The 12,351-nt window shown below is 41.4% G+C and overlaps 1 protein-coding gene across 1 annotated transcript in view; it reads right to left on the reverse strand.

Annotated features, from left to right (window-relative positions):
* Nucleotides 1-12,351, reverse strand: part of LOC121697648 (trichohyalin-like) — a 102,765-nt gene that overhangs the window by 51,231 nt on the left and 39,183 nt on the right. The window contains exons 5-8 of the mRNA XM_042079266.1: nucleotides 6,961-7,956; nucleotides 6,590-6,756; nucleotides 6,358-6,422; nucleotides 6,121-6,269 (exon numbers count right to left, since the gene is read on the reverse strand). Of these exons, the coding sequence (XP_041935200.1) occupies nucleotides 6,121-6,269; nucleotides 6,358-6,422; nucleotides 6,590-6,756; nucleotides 6,961-7,956 (1,377 nt within the window). The remainder of the gene's footprint in view (nucleotides 1-6,120; nucleotides 6,270-6,357; nucleotides 6,423-6,589; nucleotides 6,757-6,960; nucleotides 7,957-12,351) is intronic.

The raw sequence follows: 12,351 nt of genomic DNA on the forward strand, positions 1-12,351 counted from the left end.
GAAAGTGTCAGCAGGCTACTTGTGGATCTGGGTGGCTTCTCTGCCGCAAAGATTGTCTCAAAAATACGTGTGCTGATCCACAAATGCAAATTTAGATTTCACAAAGGCAATTTTCAGTTTTACAAATGCCATTTAATTTACAAATACACATCTATAATTGTGAAAACCAATTTACAAGTTACAAATATGATTTTTTTTACGTGTGGATTTGTGCAACTTTAATGCGAAGAGCGTCTCAAAAACACGTAACTTTGGAAAGGGAAGAATGGTGATCCACAAATGCAGAATCACATTTCACAAATTCAATTTTAGGTTTTACAAATGGCATTTTATTTACAAATGCACATCTATATTTGTAAAAATCAATATACGAGTTACAAATATGATTTTTTTTTATTTGTAAATATCAAAACACACATGCAAATCAAGAAGTATTTGTGGATCCCCCTCTGCGCATATACAAATATTATTGAGACAAATTTAGCTCTATAGGGAATGCTTTACAGCAGCGGTCCCCAACCACCGGGCCACGACATTCCTAACCGGGCCGTAGCCTACGAAATGAGTTTAAAAAAAATAAATAAAACAAAAAATGCATGCAAACTAAATAAACTCAATTTAATTCACAATAATGTCACGTTTTTACATGGCATAGGCCTATATGCAGTTGTTTGATTGCACGCATGTTTGCATTTTGCAAGGTCTATTTTCTTACGTCTGTCTGTCCCGCCTTCAACACTTTTACATATTGCCTTCAGCGCTACGCAGCCTCAGGTCAGCTCACTTCACTTGATCAGTTCTTCGCGAACGGTAGTGTCACACGAAGTTAGCTAAACTGCTAGAATGAGCAACAAAAAACAACAATCTTTAGAGCATTTCTTTGGAAATGACCCACTGACGATGGTGATGAGCCAGATACCTCAAAGAAAAAGAAGGGGTCATTCAATAGGAAATATGACGAGTCATATTTAAAATATGGTTTCGAGGAGACCGGTGATTCGCATGAACCAAGTCCTTTATATGTGGTATATGGCGATAAGTTGTCAAACGAAGCAATGAAACCATCAAAGCTAATTCGACATCTAGAGTCCAAGCATTCTACACTTAAAGACAAACCCCTTGAGTTCTTTGAGCGTAAGAAACGCGAGCAAGAAGGACAAAAACTAGTGCTTAAAGCAACCACATCGGTGAACGTGGCTGCACTAAAAGCCTCATACTTAGTGGCTAGTCGGATTGCTAAATCTAAGAAGCCCTTTACTATTGGGGAAGAGTTAATTCTGCCTGCTGCTAAAGACATGTGCAATAAACTTCTTGGGGAGGCTGCAGCTAAAAAAATAGCTCAGGTACCGCTTTTTGCAAGCACTGTCCATAGGCGAATTGATGACATGTCAGAGGATATTGAGGCACAGTTGTTAGAGAGGGTGAATGGGTCACTGTGGTACGCTATCCAAGTTGATGAGTCAACTGATGTTGAAAATAAGGCAATGCTGCTGGTGTTTGTCCGGTACATATTTGAGGAGGATGTTCAGGAGGATTTGTTGTGTGTGCAGTCACTTCCAACGAACACCACAGCTGCAGAACTGTTCCGGGCTTTGGATGGTTATTTTTGTATTGGCACTGTATGTGGCTGCAGCCATGACCGGACAGCTGTCCGGTTTCACTGCAAGGGTTAGAGAGGCTGCCCCTGACTGCGAGCCCACACACTGTGTCATTCATAGGGAAATGCTGGCTAGCCGAAAACTGTCACCCGAGTTGAATGGGGTATTAACTGATGTAGTTAAAGTTATCAACCACATTCCACATCAAGCACACGCACTCAACTCTCGCTTATTTGAGCAGCTCTGTGAAGAAATGGATGCAGAGCACAAACGCCTTCTCTTGCACACAGAGGTCAGATGGCTGTCAAGGGGCAGGTCACTGGCCAGAGTGTTTGAGTTGCGAGAGCCGCTACAGAGATTTCTTACAGAAAAAAAAGTCACCGTTAGCTGCACATTTTAGTGATGAGGACTGGGTGTCAAAACTCGCTTACCTGTGTGACATATTCGGGTTGCTTAATGACCTCAACCTGTCACTCCAGGGGAGAATGACGACTGTCTTTAAACTGGCAGATAGAGTAGCTGCATTTAAAGCCAAGCTTGATTTGTGGGGACGACGAGTGGACCGGAGTGTATTTGATATGTTCCAAACACTAGTGGGGGTTTTGGGAGAGACTGAGGCAGGGCCCTTTCTCTCGCAGCTGGTGCGCGATCTTGTTGCACTTTCAAATGAGTTTGAGCGTTACTTCCCATCCTCCAAAGATCCACGGCAAACCAATGAGTGGGTCCGCAACCCATTTGTCAATATCCCGAATAGTCCAACTTTTTAGCGCAGGAGGAAGAGCAGTTGAGCGAAATTGCAAATGACGGTGGTCTTAAAAGTGTGTTTGAGCAAACCTCTCTGGCGGGTTTTTGGATCAAAACCTAAGCAGAATATCCAGAAATAGCCGTAAAAGCGCTGAAAACGTTGCTACCATTCCCCACCACGTACCTATGCGAGGCCGGGTTTTCTGCAAAGACCAAATTGCGCAATCGACTGGCCATTTCAAACACACTGAGGGTGTCACTGTCTTCCATCACCCCCAGATGGAACCTTCTTGTTGCAGGGAAACAAGCACAGGGCTCCCACTGATTATTCGTAATGCACGTTTAGTTCCCATGTTTAGTTCCCATATTTTGTTAAGCATGTTCACACTTGATAGATGTAGCTTCAAGTTGTTCAATTTTCATAGTTCATAGTTCATATTGTTCAATTTTCACTTCTTCAAGTTCACGTTTTTCACATTGTTAAGAGTTTGTTACCTTCACTGTTCATACATAACTGGAGCTCGTTCTTTTCAAGTAATGCATGCACAACATGGAACCCCCAACCCCCGCCAGTCCGTGAAAAAAAATTGGGAATTAAACCGGTCCATGGTACAAAAAAGGTTGGGGACCCCTGCTTTACAGTAAATCTTTGTGTTCGGTAAGGTCTGCTATTTATTCTGATATATGGTTTGTCATGTGTTGAGTTAAGAGTTTGTGAAGTATTCCATCGAGATGAATGGGTAGGGAGATGGTCCTTTGTAGAATAATATGATTAAATTAAAGTTACTTTTATCGTGAATTGTTAACCACAGGAACTAGCGGCTAACATCGTTTTATGCCACTTTCTCCACTGCGTAAAATACTAAATTAATGTCGATGCTAAGATTATTTTGACAGGCTATAGGCTAAATAAAAATCGCTATTAGTCGGACGGAAAGCAGAATATTGAAAGAAGGGGGCACCAAGGCCACAGTGGCCTGTGAAACGCCGATTTTTAAAGGGGATTTACAGCCAACACAAGGGGCAACAATGGCCGTGGCTGCCGTGAAAAATTCCCACACTGGTGTTGAGCCATCTGAAGTACATAACAGGACCCCTGCTGGACGCCCTGCAGTTTGCCTACGTCAATATGAGACTGCAATACATCCTGCACCACCTCGACTCCCACGTATGCCAGGATCATGTTTGTGGACTTCAGCTCGGCGTTCAACACCATCATGCCTGAACTCCTACATCAGAAGCTCACCCAGTTCTCAGTGCCTGCCACCACCTGTCAGTGGATCATCAGTAGGGCTGTAACGATATACGATTCGAAACCGAAATCGCGACATTCATATCCACGATACTGTGTCGCAGTGTGAAAAGGCAGAATCGCGACACACCCTTTCTAGTGTTTCCCGCAGTGCTTTGTAGCTTACGCAGCCGCAAAAGCAACCCACATCTCCCGCTTTACTTATCGGTAGCCTACGTTGTCCAAAAACAAATAAATAAATAATTTCAAACCTCTCCTTGCTTTCATTGTAGACTATGTGTGCAACTTTACCAAACAGTATAGAAGTAAACCCCCTCTCCTTGCCCCGCTCTCTCTCGCGCTCCCTCCCTCTCCTGCTCAATGAACACGCACAACTTAAATAAAACATTCACAATCGTGAAAGCAAGGACGCATAGAAGACGACTAGCTAAATTACTATTAAATCCGCTTAGCATCATTAGCATGCTGCACATATTTGTTTAAAACTCTTGCATTGAAGTTGACTGATCATCTCAATACCAACATTTCCCAAAAGGGCCTGTCCCAAGGAGAACAAGTATTACCTTGAAACTTAAAACACACATGGGGAAACTGAACAGTCCAAACAGTAGACCAGTGGTCTCCAACACGGTGCCCGCGGGACGGCTATGAGGCGCCCCCAGCGCACTTTCTAAAAATAGCCAACAGGTCGCCTGCAGATCACGCTCTAAAAACACGCTCCATTGTTGTGAAGTTTTCAATAGATATTTAAGTCTAGACCAGAACCATTATAAGAATGTATGTAGCCATACATCTGTAACATTAAATTGATATTGGTGATACCTTACAAATTGTAGCTGCGTTAAATTTTAGCCTTTGGCTCTAAATCCGTTTCCCATTCAATCTTTAAACAACAACGGAAGCGGAGAGCATACACGCTGCTCGCATGCATAGACAGTAAAGGGGGAAAAAACTTGCTTGTCTGGTGTAGCCAATGGAAGCATATCTTTGCAAAAGTTCTGTGGCCATTCCATGTTCGTCAAATACGGTTCTTGCATGATTGTTCAAGGACTGAAAAACAATTGCTTTAGCTCACAGGCCTTTTCTCCTCCGTAGGCTACTGCCGTATAATAGCGCTGAAAATGTTATAGCATGCATGACTGAGCAGGACTGTGCATTACCCTTTTTGTCAGATCATGGATCATTTCAGGTGTGCAATAACTTTAAAAGGAGTTTTCATATGTTAGGGTGGTGAGGGCGATTACTATTGAAATTGTAACCCAAATTACACAAAAAGATTTTTGTAAAAAAAAAAATAGATTAGATTCCCCATGCAAACTTTGAAATAAACAAACTCAACAAAAATGTTGGTAGTGTTGCATAGGTTATTGATATTAAATTTGAAAATACAGTTGCGTAATATATAAAGACGTATAGGCCTGCACAATATTAATCATTTAAAAGTAAAAATCACATAGGCCTATTATTTAGGAGGACTACCCTCGCAAAAAAGGGGTGAGGGTATGTTTGTTTTAAATGAGTAGAGACCCCTGCAGTAGACTATGATAGGCTAAGCTAGCCAACTATGCTACTTTGTTTACAATATTTCCAGGCTTCAACCAGACAGCTGAATTAAAGAGGTACTGTAGAGTTGTAATAAAAAATAGTAGGCCTAGGCTATAGGCTAATCTGCATAAAGTGTGCCGTCATAAATATCAGTCTTTCAGAAAAATATTTTTATATCAGGATATAAAATAATAGATATATTATATTGTAATCCTATGGTGTTCTAAGGGAGGCTATTAAAATGTTATTTAATAAAATGTCTAGCCCCTCCCCCCAAAAAAGAAAAATCGAGATTCGTATCGACCCCGTGGGTCAAAAATCGTGATACAAACCGAATGACAGTGGACTTTAGGAGAAGTCCCCCCCCCCCTCACCATTCTGAATGACACAGTGTCCAATGTGGATTCCTTTAGGTTCCAAAATGGTCTCTCCACATCGACACTATCCAGAAAAAGGCCCAGCAGAGGTTATACTTCCTGAGACAGCTAAAGAAGTTTAATCCGCCTAAGGAGCTGCTGACCCCTTTCCACTCAGCCATCATTCAGTCTGTCATCTGCACATCAACACTGTTCTGCTCATCTACCTCAAGTGTACGTTTTGTTTAAAGCATGCCCCTTTTTCGACTCGGGGATGATGTACGACATGTCTGCCATCTAGTGGAGTGGAGGTCGAATGAAATATGACACCCTATTTGACTAAATCGGCCGTTTTATTCAGTACCGCATCTTGTCGACTAAAGTCGACCGTGGCGCCTAGAGGGTTAATGCTTACCTTTAAGAGCTACAGATTGGGCACATGTTGGATAATGCTTACCTTTTAGAGCTACAGATTGGGCACATGTTGGATAATGCTTACCTTTTAGAGCTACAGATTGGGCACATGTTGGATAATGCTTACCTTTAAGAGCTACAGATTGGGCACATGTTGGATAATGCTTACCTTTAAGAGCTACAGATTGGGCACATGTTGGATAATGCTTACCTTTAAGAGCTATAGAGTTGGGCTTGATGAGAAGCGCAGAAACATCTGGACTCTTTTCAGCAATGGCTTCCTTCAGTGTGGAGATCAGAACCGGAGCGTCCGGAACATTGTTCTTGAATATCAGGACAAACTCCACAACTGATCCTCGTCTAAGCATTACACACAGAAGGAAGGAATAGATTAAACGGTTGCAATCACTCTACAACACTTAGAGTAAGAAAATGCACGTCTACCAACCTGACACTGTTGATGTGTGTGCCAACAAACTGGGATCCAAACTTTTTAGAGTAGATTGTGTTCAGCTGAAAAAGCAAGCATTAAGAATCAATTATCGTTCTCTCACCAAACATGCTTATAATACTAAAGCTGGGGTTTGTGTTCATGAAACCTTGAAGAGCACAAATTCCAAGCAAGGAAGATGTGCTGAAGAGTTAGAAACCGGAGGGAAAAAACACCTCCACATTCTTACCACTGCTGAAACGTTTGCAGCCAAGCTCCTAAACTGTGGTGAGGAGACATCTGCCAGCTCTGGGGTAAAGGGCTGCTGCAGGCTGAACTCCATGTGAATCTGCTGCTCAGGTGCGGCTGGGACTGGCGAGGGCTCTGCCACTGGTGGCTCTGGTTCGTCTGTTAAATCTAGCGTTATCAGACATAATGAAAACTGCATCACCCTCTATAAACATTATATGAATACAATGAATCATTAGATATTCATCCCTAGAAGACACAGCTCAGCCTCCTACATGCTCTTACTCCTATTTAATATATATATTTCTTTCTGAGTGGTCTTTGGGGCCTCTAGATGGATAGCAGTTGCCCAGTCTATGCTGCTATACTCACCAGGCAGATGTTCTCTTTCTCTCTCCTGCTGTTTATCTTTCTCCTCCAGCTGTTTGATTATCTCCTTCAGCTGTTTATCTCTCTCCTCCAGCTGTTTATCTCTCTCCTCCAGCTCCCTCTCTTGTTCCTGCAGTTGGGTTCTCAGGTCCTGTAGTTGGCTGTTCCTGTCCTGCAGTTCCTTTTCCAGTGACTCCAGTTGTCTTTTAGTGGTCTCTACCTCACTGGTCATGTTCCCCAGTAATCTCTCTGTCTCCCTCTCTCGTATGGTCATGTTCTCCAGTTCTGTGTCTCTTTGATGGAGAAGTTTGTTCTTCTCATCAAGTTGTTGGTTCATGTTCTCCATGCCTCTGTTCTTTTCTTCTAGCTGTTGTGTCATCTTCTCCATCTCTCTTTTCTTGTCCTCCAGCATCTTCTCTCTCTCCATCAGTCTCTTTTTGTTCTCCTCCAGAAGTTGCATGTTCTCCTTGAGATTATTTTCTCCATCTTTAATCTGCAAGTCCTTTCCCTGCAGTAGTTTGTCTTTCATCTCTAATTGTTTGGTTTTCTCCTGGGAGTTGTTCTCACTCTCCTCTATCCTCTTGTCTCTCTCCTTGATTTTGATTTCTCTCTCTTCTATCTGTTTGTCTCTCTCATGTTCAAGTCTTTTCCTCTCCTCCATTTCCACATCTTTATCTTTTAGTTGTTTGTCTTTTTCCTGAAGAGTTGTCCTGCCCTCTTCTAGATTTTTGTTTCTCTCAGTTATCTCTCTGTTCTTCTCCTCTAGCTGCAGGTTCATCTTCTCCATCCCTTGGTTCCTCTTCTCTATTTCCACATCTTTATCTTGTAGCTGTTTGTCTTTCTCCTGAAATGTCTTCTCCATCTCTCTGTTCTTCTCCTCTAACTGCAGGTTCATCTTCTCCATTTCCAAGTCTTTCTCCTCCATTGTTTTCTTGTTTTCCTCCAGTTGTTTGTTTTTCTCCATTAACTCGTCAGTTGCCTTCCGCCATGCAGGGAGAGCTGGTGGAAACATGTGATATTTGGTAAATATTTTCATGATTTAAGTGTCGATTTACAGTTTTTCTCAGTTGCTTTTTCCTGCTTAATGAAACTGAGATGCAAATGCATACATACTTTTTCAATGTTTTTTTTCCACTTTTTTGCAAAACACTTCACACTAATGTCAGTCAAGCAGTCCAGATGCCATTGATTTCACTATGCCAAACATAAGCAAGCAATCTTCTCAAAACTGTTAGAAATGACCTGCATTCGTGTGGAATCACCAGTGCACCTACCCACAATCATTCAATCTGCTATCAGTCTCCATTTGTCCATAAAGGTGCCAACGTTGTGTTGCTCTTTACAAGATGAGAATATGTGGCCTAATCGTTGTGACAGAGTGGACTGAATATTTACTGCACTCTATAGTACCTACGTATTTGAACTGTTGTTACTCTACTGCAGTATATTCCTATGGACTGGGTTTCATTTGGTTACTTTTCTGTAATGAGTATTTCAGTTTACCACCAAAGTATGAGAATAGAATGGCATCAATAAATTATGTTTCAAAGTATATATCATAATTCTTTACAAGAGGTTCATTTGCCACAGGCACACAGGCATGTAGCACAACATACAAGGTAGGATGCACCGGTTCAAATTGATAGCTGTAATTTTATATTGTCAATTGTGTAATGATTGATTGTAAAAATGTATTCATTTGGCCACTAGCTGTGTTGTTTGAAGGAAAGGTTTGTTGGTGTTGCATGTTTTAAACGTTTTGACGGGGTGAGAGCCTTTTGCCAATAAAATGTGCTGTTTTGGCCAGAGTGCCTCAGTGTAGGCCTAAGAGTAAACTGATTTGACAATGTGATTTAAGAGTTGACAGAAGCTGTGAAGCGATTGAGAAAAACTGTAATGAGCAATTTCATTATCTAGTAGACACTTAATTTGTAGTCAATCTCTTGCTTTATATTTTTGCCTTTTTGCTAATCTATGTATCTCTATGCATCATGCCACATGCACGTAACATGTTGCTTCATATTGCCCCCTGGTATCCTTCACACAGATGTCTTAATTCAGTCTGAAAGTATGTGGCAAACTCATAATAGTCTCTTATTATGCTAAAAGACTGATGTATTTCTAATCTATGCTCCATGCAATACAATAGTCTGGGCTATTGTCACCTCATTTAGCTGCCTTGGCTGTAAGACTGAGCAAATTGAATTAAACTAAATGATTGAGGCTACATAAATTAAATGTGAAGTTGAATGAACATTGTGCCTTCTTGCCTCTACAGAACCAATCATCTACAGTCCTCAATCCCCCCATAGCAGATCTCAACCAATCATCTACAATCCTCAATCGCCCCATAGCAGATTTCAACCAATCACCTACAGTCCTCAATCCCCCCATAGCAGATCTCAACTAATCATCTACAGTCCTCAATCATCCCATAGCAGATCTCGTGAAACTCCTGCAGACGTCAGATGCAAATTGCAGATGACACCACCGTTTTGATCCAGGACGGTGATGAGTCTGCTTACAGACAGGAGGTGGTTCAACGTTTAAAATACAAAACACTGATTTGGCCCAAACCTGTGATACGGATATGAGCCGAAGGACCATTATATCACAGCAGACCCAGGTGGTAATGATATTAATTAAGGTGCTGATTCTGCTAAATTGACTGTCCTTTCCCTCATTGTCAACTGGCTGCTAAAGAAAACAAAAGGTATTTTGGAATGGCACAAATTTAGAAACCATGGGGGTGCACTATGTTCCCATGGCCACTTCATTTCTACAGTAAGGCTGGAAAAGAAGATATAGTTGGCTCAATATTGATCGTATGTTCGTTTCATTATTTTTATTATTACCTAGCAGTGGTAGAAGTTGTTGTTGTTTGTGTCAGTATGCAGAAGTCCAAGCAGTAATGTTAATCAAGGATCTTTGGTTTGCTCACTATCAATCTTTTGACATGATTTGCCAGCCTGGGGTTGGACTAGGACAGCCCAATTTTTCAAGGTAGGCTATCTGCTTTTTATCTCTGTTGGTTTATTCAGAGACAACAACAAGCAACCGAGCGATTGATAACTTTACTGTAAGGTTATACTATTATTTTCCAGCAATATGGGCTACTAGCTTAGCTTAAGCAAAACAGCCATCACAATAACTATTTTGGAAAAAACAGTGATAACGCTAACAGGATCACTGATGATAAAAAACGAGTGTAATTGTGACTTAGCCATTCATTCCTTTTTGAAAATAGGCTAATGTTTATTTTGTGTTGTTTCAGATTGACCATGAAGATGACTGAGAAAGACAGCCTGAATATCGATGGGAACAGTGGAATTAACACGACTTGAACTTTGTCTTGGATTGCACTTCTACAGCCAGGTTGTTGAATAAAAAAATAATAAGACGTGTTTGTAGCCTAGCTTTTTTCAGTTGAGCTTAAACGTTACAAACTTTAGCCTGGGTGAACCTATAATGAACCTGTTAGCAAATGTGTAGCAAACAGATTTTTCAGGATAATTAATTACCAATCACATTTCACATGTCAAATAAAGCCGGCTGATGTCTGATAAACGGGTCCGTACCACACACAATAAGCGGACCCGTATTGCAAATGATAAGCAGATCTGGAACACGTCAGTAACACAGACTACCATACGGAACTGGGCCAGTCTTAGCCCTTATTGGTACCAGATCCGTCAAACGGATCCAGACCAATTTTGGACCGATGTGCGTTTGGACGCCGGATCAGGTCCATTATGCAGATCCGTGCCGGACGTTGTGGTAGGTGTGGCCCAGTTCCGTCCCAGTGCATGTTTGCTATCTGGGTGTGGATTCATTTAGGTTCCTGGGAACTACCATTTCACAGGACGTAAAGTGGTCTCTCCACATTGACTCTGTCCACAATGAAGGCCCAGCAGAGATTATACTTCCCGCGACAGCTAAGGAAGTTTAATCTTCCTAAGGAGCTGCTGACCACTTTCTACTCAGCCATCATTCAATCATTGTCTGGTTTGGGTCAGCCACCAAACGGGACCGTGCCAGACTACAACGGACAATTAGGGCTGCATTGGAGCTAGAAAAGAAAGGTGGAGGACATCAGAAGCTATTTCAAGAACTAAGTGTAATAGTGTTGTCATGATACCAAAATTATGACTTCGATATGATACCTGCCATAAATATCACGATGCCCGATACTGAAACGATACTACGGCGAAATCCTAAGATCTCTGGAAAAGAAAGGACTCATACCTCCTCCAAGTGTATTGAGTCATTTGTGTTGGATTCGGTGCACTTTTGTAATGTGCAGGTCAATTCTGGGTTCTAAACTTCTAAACTTCCTACATAATTATTATTTTTTATAGTTAGTAAAATAGTAGGCCTACTTTGTGTGATTAAGTCCTTTATTGTTTGTTATAGTTAATTTACATTGTGTTGTGTTTTGGCAATAAAGTAACTTTAAATAGCCAAACTAGGCTAGATCAAGGTCAGTGTTGAAATTACTGCATGCAAATCACTGAATGCTATGCAGAGGGGGCTAATCTTTAGGCCATCTGATGTACAGTATAGGCTACCCTAGGCCTTCCCGTGTTCATGGGATTTCTTTGCCAGTTGCAAAGGGGAAAATGTGAGGATAGTCTTCTTTGCGCCCAGTGTACAAGTACGACGTTCCAACCACTCAGGTCTTCGTCAGATAGGCCTACACACTACATTACGTCTATTTCTTTGATAACATGAAACATTATTATTAGGACTCAACACGCTGCAGTGGTAAAATGCTGTGGGCTTTAATTAGCGCATTTTGGGTAGCCTATCCTACATCTGGGCAATAATTATTGAACAAATTGCAGTCTACATGCCATGACAAATATTACCAGTAGTACTGACCGAACATGAAATAGATTGTTTACAAGTTATGGTAATGTTATTCTGGCGTGAACATTCGCTTTCATCACGTTCGCACTCTATGATTACAGCTCGTTATGTCTCGTCAAAATGATTAGAGCTCGTTATGTCTCGTCAAAATTCATTGATGAAGGAAGGTTCGCTTTATCCCAGAGAACCATACTCGTTTCACTTAGGCTAGACTAAAACAGAAGAGAAGAACTTGGCCCTAACCATGTAGTCATGTTTTCTATAGCACATTCGTTAACCTGTCGTTCTTTGAACTCTTTAAAAATGTTGGGATACGTCTGCGAGACCGCTGTCTCGCTATCCGGCGAAATAATCTTTGGTCGCCGCTATTTATGGATTTCCGGCTCCCATTGACTTACATTGAACATATGTAAACAAAACGTCAATTATGTGCTCAAACTAACGCCGCTGAATTATGACAACAACCATTCCACTTTGATACGAAACTACATATTTGTACAACATTTATACAGCAAAAAGCACAGA

The sequence above is a fragment of the Alosa sapidissima genome, chromosome 2, assembly GCF_018492685.1.
Source record: "Alosa sapidissima isolate fAloSap1 chromosome 2, fAloSap1.pri, whole genome shotgun sequence".
Classification (NCBI taxonomy): Eukaryota; Metazoa; Chordata; class Actinopteri; order Clupeiformes; family Clupeidae; genus Alosa; species Alosa sapidissima.